The sequence below is a fragment of the Rhinatrema bivittatum genome, chromosome 2 (assembly GCF_901001135.1).
Source record: "Rhinatrema bivittatum chromosome 2, aRhiBiv1.1, whole genome shotgun sequence".
In the NCBI taxonomy this organism is placed as follows: Eukaryota; Metazoa; Chordata; class Amphibia; order Gymnophiona; family Rhinatrematidae; genus Rhinatrema; species Rhinatrema bivittatum.
In genome coordinates this window covers 518,724,529-518,740,277 of record NC_042616.1, presented here as the reverse complement: position 1 = coordinate 518,740,277, position 15,749 = coordinate 518,724,529, and the positions used below count along the sequence as shown (strand labels likewise).

Below are 15,749 nucleotides of genomic sequence, written 5' to 3'. Positions count from 1 at the left end.
GGGGAAAAAGGGGAATTGGATGTAGACAGCGACCAATGAGGGCCCCGTCTTTTACGGTCTGTGGAACTGTTGAGTATGGGGGGTAAACAGCACAGAGCTGCAGTTACTACCCTTAACAGAAGGCATGAGATTACTACTCTTAACCAATAATCCTTGATGCTTTTGATGCAATTGCAACATCGCTCTCTGCTTTGAAGGAGAGGGGAGGGGGAAGAAAGGAAAGAGAAATTTGGATTCAGAGACAACCAACACAAGTCATGACTTTTTTTTTACAGACTGGGGTACTGACGCTCAGACATTAAGGAAAAACTACAGCCAAGTCCATAAGCAAAGCATGTCAAGCAAAAATGACCGATACTTGGGGGTAACCTGCATGGCCCAGTAGATACTACCATGGGAAGCTTGCTGGGCAGACTAGATGGATCATTGGTCCTTTTCTGCTGTCATTTCTATGTTTCTATGAAATCTGACCCTCTTGCCCTACTTGGGTTCACTACACTTTTGCCTTGAAGCACTCCAATCCAGAGGTAAATTTGTTACACTTGGATGCATTAAGCTAGGGCGATAGTACATTGTAGAAATCTCATCTTTGTGTATCTTTCCTCATTTCATATCACATCAAATCTTCACTGATGTGTAATGTGTTGTTCATACGTCTGACTGTGCATGTAAAACTGCCCTACCACCAACACCTCACCTCGAGTTACTAGTTCACCCTCCTACAGTAGTATAAATAGATGACAAATATGTGTGCCACCCAAGAGTCTCTTTCTACTCCAACTCCTCTCCCTCTACCTTACCCGAAATGGGATTTGCAATAACTATCACAAATCCCGGTTTGGGCATATCACACAGCTTAACACCAGGGAAAAAGGTGTAGTTATTGCTGAAGTGATAACGTGCGTTATGCTATCACACACAATGTTAAACACTCCTTCCCTTTGACTACATTTTCAAAATTTGCATACACATCTCGTGATGCAAAATAAATCACATGCATTATGGCATTATCGTGGGCGTTAGGGTCCTAACAACCCCTTATTTTCATAAATCCCGCCCAAACTCCTCCCCTTTCACTATAATTTCAAAATCTGCACACGCATCTCACGATGTGTAAAATAATGCATAATTGCAGAGTCTTATCAAGCTGAAACATAGAAACTGTGTTGTACAATCTTACTTGAACTGTCTACTTGAATAGAGAATGACTGGTAAAATAATGTTAATTTAAACAGCTAAAGGCTTGGTAAAAACAACATGTCCTTACTGCCTTCTGAATTTTAGGTAGTCGAATTTGTTGCGTCCATCGGTCTTCGACGGCTTTGCCAAGATAGGGATGCTTGTTGCATCCCTATCTCGGCTCCTCCCGCTTACCTGGGCAAGATGGCTACCACAGCGTCGTCAAGCCGACTCCTCTGGTGTCCCCGGAATTGCTATGGTGCAGCCGTACGCCATTGCTCCTGCCAGGTACCTGCTAGGGTGCATGCACGCAACCCACATCTAAGTACGCCCAGTGGCGTGAACCTCGAGGGCGTTCCCTCATCTGTTGTCACACCACTCCGGGTATATCTACTTCTCAAGATTGCTAGTTCATTGAGTTGGCAAAGGCTCGAATAGAGTCGATTGGCTTGACTGTTCCTGTCTGTGCTACTCTGCCACTTCTCTGCTGCCTGCGGGAAGCTTTCCTGGTTTACTACTAACTTGGGTACCCGCTCCTCGGGGGCCCTCTGTTCTATTTCAGGTGCCATTCAGGGAACAGGCACTCGCTCCTCGAGGGCCTGCTCTCCCTGCCTCAGTGCCTGTACCTACTGCTAAGTATCTGGTGGAATCGCATTCATTAAGAGCTAACACCGAATGAGTACTCTAACCTCTCATCTGTCTCATCTACAGTATCTGCTGTGGAACCTCCTGATGTCATCCTGGAGAGAAGGGCTCCCTCTGTCGAGGTCCCTGAGACTACAACTCACCACTACCACCTGGTGGCTACTTCAAGCTGTATAAATAAAGAATTATTCCGGTGTTTTGTGTATAGAGTCTAGCCCAATGCTGTGGCTCCTCACGGGGCTCCTCCCCATGGGCATGGTCATCTCCACAGCACCCAAGGATCCACTAAAACACACGTAATAACTACAGAATTCAGCAGGAGAGTGAGGAATCAAAAGCTTAGAAAGATACGTTGGAAAGCCAGAGTGAAAAGCACGAAATGGTTAACATAAAATCTTGAATCTGATATGGTAATTAATAGGTCACCAATGTAAGTGGTGTAAAACAGGGGAAATATGATCAATTTTTCTGATTCCAAAAATGATTCTTGCAGCTGTGTTTTGAAGTAGTTGTAACTGCTTATTGAGATAATTAGAGATTCCAAGAAGAAGAGAATTACAATAATCCTACTTAGAAATAACAAATGCATTGGTTAATAATTTTAAATCATGAGAATTTAATAACCTGTGACAACAAAAGATGCACCTTAATTAGAAAAAAATATTTCTGGACTATCGCAGAAATATAATGGGTCACTGAAAGTCGGGTGTCTATCTGTACCTCTAATGCTGTTACAACATCCCTTAAAGGGAATAGGAGTAACCAGGGCAGCCTGGACACCAGTGATTCTTCTCCCTTCCCAACCTTCTTTGCAATTCACCCCCAAAATACACACACAAAGAAAACATAATGCTATAACTTTTGGATGAAATGGCCGCAACCATTTATTAGATGACCCTAATAGGGGAGTCTAATTTAGGCGCTGAGTCCTGTCACCTATGCCTGCTCTCAACTACAAGGCAGGTGATGATAAACTTGATTCTCCTCCACCCAAGCGGAAAATGTGGGGTCTCGCTCCTGCAATCCTCAACAGGTGTCAGGACTGCTCTCTTCGGAGGGGTCCCATGCAGGCCACCACACAGCAGGCTCTACCAGAGACCCTCTCGGATGTATCCGGTCATCGACCAGTCAAGGCCCAATCCCAGGACCTGACATTCACATCTTAGCCAACCGCTGTGAGGTGCGGCTCAAGCCCCTTCTCTTCTTTACTGGAATCTTCTTGGTCTCTTTATTGCCTCCCATTGTTTCCTATTCCTTCTCCTGGACTCAGTCGCCGCTGCCACGCAAGATTAACAAATGATAGATTCATGCTAACGCTTTATTCTAGCTAACAAGAGGGTGGATTGGGTGGGAATCTCGCTGCATTGGGCCAAGGAGGAAGAGGTCAAACAGCCAGCGACTGTGGGTTTTTTAATTCCCCGCCTACCTACCCTCTACATGACTTCAGAGCACCGCTCCTCCTGCCTAATCTGATGGCTCAGTGCCAGGACACATTAAGATGATGTTACCGCGCCAGACACCAGACCAACCAGGAGGGGCAGCGTCACTGTCTGCTGAGGACCACTTAAGACTCGGCCCCCCCCCATAGTGCCCAGACTCAGCACGCTCCTGGCGCCATCATGAGGACAGCTCCGATGCACCCCAGGTAAGGACGTTGCAATGGGGATAGGTTTGGCCGTCCACACGGGTGCATCGGTTGCCCAGTTATTTGCAGCACCTGCACATGCATGCGGGAGGGCTGCCCATTACCATTCATAACAGGAGCTACCGATGGAACATTTTATCTAGTAGTAAACTAGATTGCTTATGATTTTGCAGGATTAGCCTGGAGTTTTGCTCAAGAAGCCAGAGAGCCATCCGAGAGAGAAAGAAACTTACAAACGAACACGAAGGACTCAGTTCAAACTTTCTTCTCAACCTCCATACAGGAGGGAATTTACACACTGGAAAAAGAAGAAATGGGCAATAAAACTTTTCCAGCACCTAAATCCATGCTATGCACTGACAGAAAAGTTTGAATTGGGTCTAAGGGCACTCTCCAATTTTGTCTTTATGGTTAAAAAAAAATAAATCTTTGATCAATAGGACTCTATATGCTGGTTAAACAGCCCAGGTAAAAGGCAGTTTTGTTGCCACGATCTTGTAAATGTTTTCTAGCATGCTTTCATTGTTTTTCCCTGTTAAATGAGCAGTAAATCATACTTCTGACAAATTAATATTGGCCTGATATACTAAAAGGTTTTTCCCTATTCTGTGTCTTTGTGAAAAAATAGCCTCTAGAATCCTTCCACCCCAGGGCTTATTACCTTCAATGTGTAATCATTGCACTTTTGGGTATTTCTGTCAACCAGATTCCAGGCATTACTGACTTTATTAAATAAAGATTCATTCCACACGCACAGAACGGAAAAAAAAAGTCCTTTTCTAGAAAAAGGCTCTATATCTGTTTTCTTTGGCTTTTCTTGTTTGGGCTAATCATTGACACACAGCCAGAACAGAAACACAAGGAAACTGTGGCATTGCAAGCAAGGATAAATATAAATATAATTATATTTTTACAATTGTATTTTTAAATTAAAAAAAAAAAGATTAGCTGTACTTTTTTGAAAAACAGTAGGAAACGAAAGCTGAGAATAGTCATTACATATTATAAGGAATACTGCATAATATCAGATTGCCTTTCATTAGTTGCTATAGATGATTTCTAAATATATTCTCGGTCCAATAAGCGTATTGGAACTGTTTGAAGAAGGTATTAATAAACATGTGATTAAGGGGGAGCCAGTTGGTAGAGTATATTTGAATTTTCAGAAGGTATTTGATAAAGTCCCTCAGTAGAGACTCTGCAGGAAATTAAAAAATCATGGGGTAGGAAGCAATGACTTATTTCTGGTAACTGGTTAAAGGAAAGGAAACAGAGTAGGATTAAATGGTCAGTTTTCCTGGTGGAGAAAGTAAAATAGTGGCGAGCTCTGCGGATGTGTACATAGACCAGTGCTGTCTAACATATTCATAAATAATCTGGAAAAAGAAGCAACAAGTGAGATGATCAGATTTGCAGATGATACAAAATTATTCAAAGTTGTTAAACTATGAGCGGATTGTGGGGAACTGCAGAAGGACCTTGCGAGACTTGGGGACTGGGCATCTACAGGAAATGGCAGATGAAGTTTAATATGGAGAAGTGCAAAGTGATACACATATGGAAAAATAATCCTAACTGAAGGTACAAATATTAGGTTCTGAATGAGGAAAAGTATCTTGGGGTCTTTGTGTTGAAATCCTCAGTGGAGTGTGCAGTGGTGATCAAAAAGGCAAAACAGAATATTAGGAATTATTCAGAAAGAAATGCAAAATAAAATGCAGAATATCATACTATCTCTGAAACGAAACAAGGTGTGACTGCACCATGATTATTGTGTGCAGTTCTGATCACCCCTATCTCAAAAAAGATAAAGAACTAGAAAAGGTACCGATGACAACAAAAATGATAAAGGGAATGAAATGCTTTACGATGAAAGGCTTAATAGGTATTACGACTGTCACTGCCTGACGTCTCCACTCCGCTCTCCTTACCTCTCTGGCGACTCCTCCTGCGGTTGATGGACGTTTGGCTGCCGCGGCGTCTGCCTGCCGTCCTCTCCGGCCCAGCTTGGGCACTGCCTCCCGCCATGCTGTCCAGTTGCCTTAGGGCGCGCGCACCGCGTAGCCCTGCTTAAAGTACCTTCTTTGGCGCGAACCTCAGGGGCGTCCCCCTGTGATGACGTTACACATCCCGGATACAAATAGCCTACGTGATTGCTAGCCGTCGAGTTAGCAAAGGTTTCCTAACGGATGGGATTCGCTCTCCGTACCTAGCTACTCGGCCTCCACCATTGGACTACTCTATTTGGGGTACTCACTCCTCGGGGGCCTCTCTCTCTTCTCTTTCAGGTCGCTGTCTGGAACCGGTACTTGCTCCTCGAGGGCCCATATTCCTGGACTCGCTATCTGGACTTCTCTTCTGCCTGGAAGACACCGCTGCCTATACCATCAGTGAATTACCATCTACTTCTCTCAGAGCTGTTCCCTGGAACCAGGTACTCGCTCCTCGAGGGCCTGCCTTTACTTCAGCTCCTGTGCTCCATACCGAAAGACCGCTGTGTGAGTACTATACCAACGAGGCTCTATCCCTGAACCCTGCATATATTGCTTGTATTCACGATCTCAGTTTCTCTCCATTACGGCACAGCCATTGTGGGATCGCTGTTCCAGAGCTTGAGGGACTACAAGCCCAGCTGGGCTACATTCCTGCTCATTACCGCCACCTCTGGTGGCTCCTCAATACTGTTTAATAAAAGATCTAACTGTGTGTGTGTCCTAAAGCTGAGCCTGACCTGTTGCCCCTCACGGGACTTCCCCCTGTGGGCATGGTCAGCAGCCAGAGAGTTCAGGGGTCCACCCAAATCCTTACAAACAATAACAATAGGTTGCAGCTCTTCAGAATGGAGAAGAGGCAATGAGAGGTGATAGCACAGAGGTTTATAAAATCACGAGTGAGGTGGAACATGTAACTGGGGGGCAGTTATTTACACATTCAAATAGTACTAAGACTAGGCCCGGGGCACTCCATGAAACTACCAGGTAGCAAATATAAAACAAATTAGAGAAAGTATTTTTCATTCAATATACAATCAAGCTGTGGAATTTGTTGTCAGAGGATGTGGTCAAAGAATCTAGCTTAGCTAAATTTAAAAGGGGTCTGAACAAGGTCTTGGGAGGAAAAATCCATAAACTATTATTAGCTAGGTAGATCTGTGAAAGCCAATACTTCATACCTTGGGAGTGAGCAACAAGAAATAGATCTATTCGTTGGGATCTGCCTGGTGCTTGAAACCCAGACTGGCCATTGTTGGGAGACAGAATACCGAGCTCAGTGGACCTTTGGTCTAACTCAGCATAGCATATCTTAATATTTTACATGCAAGTTATTGCAATGAATCTTGGACTCCAGAAAACTCAGTAGATATCTGAAAAATCTAATAATATTTTCTGTTACAAGTGATCGCGTGTTATTATCAAAAATTCAATTAAAAAAAAAAAAAGATGCAAGCAAGGAACAACTAGAGGAGGATAGATGGGAATTGTAAGACCTGTCTGAAATTCTGCACTTTGCTATGCAATCCCATAAATGATGGTTTAATAATTATTTTGTTTAGGATGCTTTTTTCTTTCTGTTCTGAAAGTCATTCAGGGTCATTGTCATAGCACAGTTATTCCTGGTCTGTAAATAAACAGCTCTGGTTTGGTTCCTGTGCTGTGATGATACAAACATTTGTGTTTAAGCAGCTACACAGTATAATCAGTCCATTCTAATTTGGACCTGACCCTCCTTCTCTTTCAGTGTCTTGCAACAGGCTGCAGTTTTGGCATGGGGGGGAAGGCACCACTTCTGTTGTACAATCTGTTGGACAAGTTATAGCATGCAGGATTTTTTTTTTTTTTTTTTAACATTTGCCATGCAATGTTGCTATCCAGCTGGAGGGCTTTTTTTTTTTTTTTTATAGGAAGAATGCCACCTTACTCTGACTGCCAACACCCATGAAACACCAGTAATAGCAGTGCTGGCAACAGCAGCAATGAATATAATGTTTTATGGGCTGGTTTTTTTTTTCTTTTTCATACTCATCTATAATTTACTGTAAAACAACAGAAAATCAACATCAAATAAAACTCTCTCACAGCAAAGCTTGTAGAAATAATTCTGAAATTACATGGCTGAATAAACTGTCAGTTATCTTTGTTCCATATGTTAAACTACTGTTACACGGTTGGTTTTTTGTTGGTTTTTTTTGGAGCTCCCAACACTTGTAATGCCGAAAGGACATCAAATGATGCTTAGAAATGTGATACACATTTTCATTTCACACTCCATGGGCTTTTACAACTGTAGCTCAATGAAACGTAAGACAGAACTTGGCAAACGGCCATATTTACTGAGGTATTAACTAGGGATCAGGTCATCCTTTAAAAAAAAAAAAAAAAAAAGTTTGGCTCAACGGTAGTGCTGTCCATTTACATGTGGAGAACCTGGGTTCAATCCTTGCACTCCCCAAGCTGGCCAGGGCAGGGGGAGACAGTGTTCACAGCTTCTGGTGGGGGGGGGGGGGGGGGGGGGGAGAGACATCGTGGTCATGATGACACCTAGTGGCTGAATTCCAGGCCCGTGGCTGCAGGGTTCAGGAAGGAGCCCTGAGGCATGGCCCCCGCAGAAGGGTTGTCACTGCAATGACTGGGCGATGTTGGGAAGGGGATGTAAAATACGGGGAAATCCCTGTGCGGTTGCGAAGAAAGGCTCCTGTACCCAGATGACCAGCTGTAGTTCCAACTGAGCTGGAAGTTCAAAGGGAGCAAGAGGAAATCGCCGCACCCTCCCTCCCAAAAAAAGATCTTTGCACTTCATTGCATCAATTGTTGAAAATCCTATGAAATTATTCGAGTACTTCAAAATTAGCTGATTTTCTTCAAACCACTGTAGGTGAGAGCCAATGGATGGCAGGCTCCATCATTAAACCATTTGCCACTCATATTTTTCCATAAATTGAAATGTTCAGTAGAGACAGGTTAAGCATCGTTACGAGCATTTATGACAATGCTTTTTTACATTCAAAATTTCAGTCTTTTAAAAAAGAAGCGCATCCTCATGCATGCATGAGCACAAAGAAAACACTGGTGATTTCAGAAACACAATGTTAGGTTCTGTCTTAGGAGCTACCACCCAGAAAAGAGATCTAGGTATCATAGTGGATAATACATTGAAATCGTCATCTCAGTGTGCTGCAGCAGTCAGAAAAGCAAACAGAATGTTAGGAATTATTAGGAAGGGAATGGAGAATAAAACGGAAAATGTCATAATGCCTCTGTATCACTCCATGGTGAGACCGCACCTTGAATACTGAGTACAATTCTGGTCACCGCATCTCAAAAAAGATATAGTTGCACTGGAGAAATGCAGAGAAGGGCGATCAAAATAAGGTGCATGGAACAGCCGCCCTATGATGTAAGACTAAGGAAGTTAGGGCTGTTCAGTTTGGAGAAGAGACGACCGAGGAGGGATATGACAGAGATCTACAAAATCATGAAAGAACTTGAAAAAGTTAATGTAAATCGGTTATTTACTCTCTCAGGTAACAGAAGGACCAAGGGGCACTCCATGAAGTTAGTAAGTAGCTCATTTAAAACAAATCGAAGAAAATTATTTTTCACTCAGTGTACAGTTAAGATTTGGAATTCATTACCAGAGGATGTGGTTACAGCAGTTAGTGCAAGTGGGTTTAAAAAAGGTTTGGATAAGTTCCTAGAGGATAAATCCATAAACTGCTATGATGGTAATTAATAAGCAATAGTAGCTTGAGATTTATTTAATGTTTGGGTTCTTGCCATGTACTTGTGACTTGGATTGGCCACTGTTGGAAACAGGATACTGGGCTTGATGGACCCTTGATCTGACCCAATATGGCAATTCTTATATTCTTATGCTTGGGTTGAACAACCGCTGCAACACTGCACAGAAAACAAAACAGTTTCTTCCACTCACCTCTGTTATGCCAGAAACTTCACCTTTTGCTAGTGGTCTAGTGACAGAAGGGGTGTAGACTTTGGCATCAGACATGGGCTGACCTTTCATGAAATGCTTCCCTGTTTCATAAATGTTCACTTCTACCATTTTGCCCATAAATCCAGGGTTCTTCGGCACTAGAACCTGAGAAAGAAAAACCATTCTGATAAGAGTGAAGCACCTCAGACACTGCAGGCTGTAACTCCTCAAGGCTCGGTGCTGTCTTCTTTTATGAAACCAATGTATGTTTGCATGGGAATTAACTGCAAATAAGCAAACACTGTGAAGGAAAGGTCGGGCCTGAACATCCTGTACTTCCACACTCACAACTCTTACACCTCACCAAAAATAAGCTTCAAAAATCAGATATTGAAATTGCTGCATAAAATGATTTCATGATAAATTTTAGTTGAGTCGTCAAATAAAATGACAATTTTATAAACTTTTTTGCACATGCACCAGACCTAGAAACATTTTTGTTTTGTTCACCCTAAGACTGACAAATGGTAAAAGGAAGTATTCTGAAAATGTTAACTTCAAAATATATCAATGCTGAATCCTACACAATTTTTAATTGATATGCCTCTAAATTTCATGCAACATTTATACAATTGTAATGTTTTTAATTAATATTGAGGTGGATCAATATTCTTTTCTCTGTTTAAAATAGAAATGCTGTCTTGTGCTTGGTCAGATAAGGGACATAATAGGGTAGATTTTAAAAGGAGCGCGCGTGACGTACATGTGCGTGCGCTACCTGGCAAGTGCACATGTATGCCCGATTTTATAATTTGTGTGCGCAGGCGCGCGGCAAGGGGGTGCACAATTGTGCACCTTGCACGCGCCGAGACGCGCTGCCTTCCCTCGTTCCTTTCCCTTCCCCTACCTTTTCCGCTGGGCCGGTGCGCGATCCCCGGCCCAGCGGAGGCCTCTGGCCACGCCCCTGCCCGCCCCTTTAGTAAAGCCCCAGGACTTACACGCATCGTTGGGCCTTTTAAAATAGGCCTGGTGCGCGTAACCTTTTGAAAATCCGACCCAATATGAACACATTATACTTTTTTGTCATGTAGTCAAAATTCTTTCAATTTAATGTCTTGAAGCCCAATATAAAATGTTTTCTCTAATTTTCTGGGTTATTTTCATTATTCTCAGGGATGGTAACTTTCAAACTAGCAGGCAGGTGCACTTTGGCCCGTCTATGCTGGCGCACACCCAGGTATGTGGCCATTTTATAACCTGCACACACATATGTGCACGCTTTATAAAATAGCCTTGGTGCGCGCACATGTGCGCATGATTTTAAGTGTGTACGCACCTAAGCGTGTAAATCGGGTTTCTGCTGCATAAGTCAGGGTATTTTAAAACCAGCACGTGTCCAAGCCATGTCCAGTTTCACCAGGTCGCACAGTGTTGAGCTAGGTTCTCCAAACCCCCCTGGTTTAATAGCCTGCACTCCCCCGTTACCCTAAACTCTTTAAACTCCTCCGAAATGACAGGGGTTTTTTTTGTTTTTTACAGTTACGCTTCCTCCATAGCAGAAGTAAATTAACACGACAGAGGAACTGGGTGCGTGCCAGGGCACGTAAGTATTTAAGTGCACATCTCTTGGCCGCTTTCCGAAACATCCATGCCCCTGCCCAGACCATGCCCCTTTTTGAAACTGAGTGAGATGCACATCCATCTGGGTGGCTTTTAAAATGTGGTTGATGCGCGCAAGCCTGACTTGTGCGCACATCCCTCAATGGATGCGTGTGCCAGGTTTTAAAATCGACCTCTTAAGTATCTCCTAGTTTGACTTAAACTTAGCTGGTTTTTGCTCACCTGTTGTATATCTTTCTTAATTATACACCTCAAAAACCTCTGCCCTTTCTTTCTGTCTCTCACATATATCCATACCTTTTCTCTATTTCTTCCCTCCCTTTCTATCACTCTTCTCTGTACCACCTTCTATACCAATACGAACATAAGATATGCCATGCTAGGTCAGACCAAGGTCCAACAAGCCCAGCATCCTGTATCTGACAGTGGCCAATCTGGGTCAGAAGCACTCTTCCCAATAAGTTGCTATTATGATTAGTTTTGTAAGAAAAGATGGCCCTAGTACTTCTGGATGAAAAATTTCAGATCTGCCCTGAAAAAACATATTCCTTCATTCGTTTCTCTCTCAAACTTTTATCTTTGCCAATTCTCTTTCTGAAATCTTCATTCGGAAATTAAGTAATTGCCTCTCCAAAATTATATCCTATTATTTTGATATATGATTTTTCTGCTTGTTCTGTCTTAAGACGTATAACTGACATTTTATATTCTTCAAAAATCAACCCATTCTCTTACTTCATCTTTTATGCAAATTTGTTTTCATCTGGACTTTCAGCAAAATTTGACCATATTTTTTCTCTTTCACATCTTCTGTTTTTCTCTGTATATTAATGTTTTATCACTCTCCATTTCGGGGGTCCATATTCAAAGGCATTTATCTGGATAACTTTAGAGTTATCCGGCTAAATGTTAAGTTTTGAATATTTCTGCCACTGATCTGGCTAAAACTTAGCTGGATAATGTAGAGGCGATCCGGGACAGAGTTAAGTCAGCTAGATAAGTTAGCCTGCTCACTACCTATACACATGCACATCTAATTTGTGTGGGTAATTTTTCCAAGAAAAATGAGTGCATACATTTGAAAATTCAGAAGTATATGCATAAGTGCAAACCCCTCCTCAACCCCATTCTTGAGCATGCTTCTTACTACAATGGTAAAAATACCAACATATTGGCCCAAAACAATTATTTTTACTCACATGTAGGGACGGCAATTTTCTAAAAGCCCAGTTCCGTGGGTAAAGCACTACTTTACCTGTGGAAATGGCTTTAATTATCTTCTTTATTATCACCACCATCCCCAATTCTTCTGGCTCAAAAAATATATTTAGAGCAATAAACCTATTTTTGTTTTCCTCTTTCTGTTTTCTAGTTTTAGCATGGGTCAGTGATTTGCGTTAACCACTCTTCACATTCACCAACCTTAGCAAGCTGGAGGGCAGATTCTCCCTCCCTGATCTACATATCATCATCAATGGCTCTGTAGTGAGCCATCTATGTCTCCTCCCTGTATGATAGCCTTTATCTCAGCCCTAATACACTTCAGCTAAAAGTAGCAGGCTCCATGGCAGAGCAGCAGCTACCCAAAGAGTCAAAGAGTAAAGCCAGGACTTATGCAGCAACATTTTTAGTACCTTGAACTGTGTGCCATATTGACTGGTTTGGGAATGGTGCTGAAAGCTGCTAATCATTTTCATATGGCTCATGTTCAGGCATGTCTTTTAGCGGTTACAGAATGCAACTATATATTGTGGAGACTCCAGCTCATTTTACTCTTTACTACTCCTTATTTGAATCCTTATTTCTGCTGTAGTCAACATTAAACTGTTAGCACTTTGGGACAGCACTATTAAACCTGACAATAGTACAGAATACTGCTATATTATTTAATATTTTTTAAGTTTTTAAGTTTAAGTTTATATTTTTCCTATATTAGCTAAATTCTTGTATGTTATTTGAATTCTATTATGTAGCAAATAATTTGTGTTTTATTGTGATTAACTTTTAGAAATTTGTTTTATTATAATGTTATATAGGTTTTCTATATAATTGTGTGTACACCATTGAGATTGTTTCAGATTGATGGTATATAAAACAAACAAACAAATAAATAAATATTTACCTGCTCATAAAACCGATTGTGAGCAACGTAATACCGGGAATCAAAAGATTCTTCTGTTACCAATACCTGCTGTTTCTCTCCAATCTGTATCAAGATAAAATAAGAATAAAATGAGATTGAGATCTAAAATTACATACTATCCACTGAAGGGCAATCAACAAAACACTTCTCCTCAAATTCTCAATAGGACTACTGCTAGCTGGTTCTACAACAACTGATGTAAGAGAAACCAAGAGCATTGACAAACATCTTTACACAGAGAGGATAACTTTAAAATGAGCACGCATGCACCCATATATACGTGTATTTGGGTGCATGGCAATATACACTGAAATGTTATATCCTGTGTGCAAGTAGGTATACTTTATAAAATAGACCTTGTACATGTACAGTATGTGTGCTCCTAAATTTAAGCATGGACAAGAATAGCTGGGAATAGTCAGCATTTTCACGCACAAATGAGTAAATTTTAAAACATGTGTGCAGGAAGGAAATGACCAGTTTAAGTCATCAGGAACCCCGCTGGGTTCTTTAGCCTCTACTCCCTGCCAGATACCCAGATTCCTTAAGCACTTCATATATGAGCAAAACTAGTTTTACTCAGATTTACACCTGATCAATAGCAGAAGTAGATCTGTGCAGAAATGAGCAAGATGCCCACTGCATTCGCAGCGCTATATACGCGCATATTTCTTGGCCCTCGCCCCGGAACACCCAACCCGGCCCATTCCGCCCTTTTTAATCGATACGAGATATTCGTGCATCGGTACTTGTGCATGTATGCGGCGGGTTTATTTTACTGGGCGGCCATGTGAATGTGCTAGATATGTGCGCATCTGCACTTTTAGGCACATGGCATCGCTTTTAAAATTCACCTTTAAATGATTACCATAATATTAGTAACTCATATCTAGTCAGCTTTGTTTTTGTCATCAGAAATCCAAACATCACTTGGTTGCTGATATTGAAAGATAATCAGAATCAGGTACCATGGAATCACTTCCATCTAATCTATTAACAGGTTTTATGAGTCAAACTGGAATTCTGGCTGATCCAGTTCAGATCTCCTAAGCTTATGCTTTCCTTTGAGCAGTAGCTCTATGGGACCTTCTTTCTGCAAGGCAGTTTTCTCTCTGACTCTCCACAAAGAAATCCTATTTCTCCAAAAGACTGAAGAAATCTCTCCCAGACAGACAAGGAGTATAGGACTAATCGCCCTCTTCACTTTGTCCTTTCCTCTCTGGGTCTACTCTTGGACCCAAAAACAAATCTCCCTCCCTGGTTCTAAGGGCCTGAGAACTCCACCCTTGGGCCCATCAGCCACCATTTCAGGACAGGAGACACGAAGGAAGGAACTGAACCCAAATGACGAGTTTAAAGGAACTCCGAGCAAAGTGAGCTCTTGTTAAACTCCTCAGAGCAAAAAAAAGATATTCCCATTGGGGAATGTCAGACATCCGACGGTGCTCCTGCTTTCTATGACCTCATTTATCAGTTCAGGTAAACCGACATGCATATAGCCCTTACGCAAGAAAGTTTATTCAGATACTGGATGAGTAATTTTATAACTAGTCTTTTCCATGTGTACAACATCATTTTACCCATTGAAATGCCTTTCAAAATTACCTTCTAAATCTTTACCCCTGGGTGAATTCTGCTCAACTGCACAGCACAGAATTTGTGCAAAAATCCCCTTCTGTGCAGAATTTTATATTTCTTGTGCAGAAATTGATGCAGGACTAGGAGGCCATCATAAGAGCATTGGCCTATATGGACCAGAAAGGGAAGGAGGCGGCGGCATTAACCCTTACAGGCTGGAAAGAGGATGGAGGCAGCAGTGGCATGGCCCTGGCAAGCCAGAAGAGGAAGCATCAGCCTATATGGGCTAGAAAGTGGCGGTTGCTGTTGCATTATCCTGTGTGGGCCAGGATAAGGTGGTGAGGGTTGAACCTGGGGTTGGGGAAAGAGGGAAGAAGAGTCACAGCTGTGAGGGAGAGAGAACTTGGGGGAGGAAGAGAGAGGGCTTGGGTTGCTGTGTCTGAGGAGGGACAGAGAACTGGAGGAAGGGTTTGAGCTTGGGGTGGAGAAAGAGCTGGAGAAGAAGTGAGAAAGAGGAAAGACAATGAGGCTCAAGAATGGGGAAGTGGGAGAAAGATGGAGTGCAGGAGGTACTGAGCTGGGAAGAGGGAAAGAGAGAAAGACCAAGCTGGGGATACTGAGCCTGTGGAGAAGGGCGAATAAGAGCTGAGGGGTTTCAGCCCGAGGAGAGGCAAATGAATTGGTTTGATTCTGAGGAGTTGGGGAAAAACAGAGAGAACTGGGTTGGGAGGTGTGCGCCTGTGATAAGGGAAGAAGGGAGAACTGTGAGTTGAGTTTGGGGAAGAGGGAGAGAGCTGGGATGTGGTCAAACATGGTGGTAAAGAGATCTGGGGAAGAGCAAGAGCGCACATGCAGTAGTCGGGGGAGGAGGGAGCTGATGGTTGAGTTTGGTGGAGGGAGTAGGGACAGAGTTGAGAGGTTGCACCAGGAGGCGGCGGAAGAAGCTTGAGGAGCAGGACGTTGATCCCAGGAAGCAGGGAGAGAGCTGTGAGGGTTCAACACTGGGCA

General features: G+C 42.6%; 1 protein-coding gene across 2 annotated transcripts in view; it reads right to left on the bottom strand.

Moving 5' to 3' along the window:
- Positions 1-15,749, bottom strand: part of CDKAL1 (CDK5 regulatory subunit associated protein 1 like 1) — a 2,132,645-nt gene that overhangs the window by 111,582 nt on the left and 2,005,314 nt on the right. For both annotated transcript variants that reach the window (XM_029590755.1, XM_029590756.1), the window contains exons 14-15: positions 13,143-13,226; positions 9,401-9,565 (exon numbers count right to left, since the gene is read on the bottom strand). In XM_029590755.1, the coding sequence (XP_029446615.1) occupies positions 9,401-9,565; positions 13,143-13,226 (249 nt within the window). The remainder of the gene's footprint in view (positions 1-9,400; positions 9,566-13,142; positions 13,227-15,749) is intronic.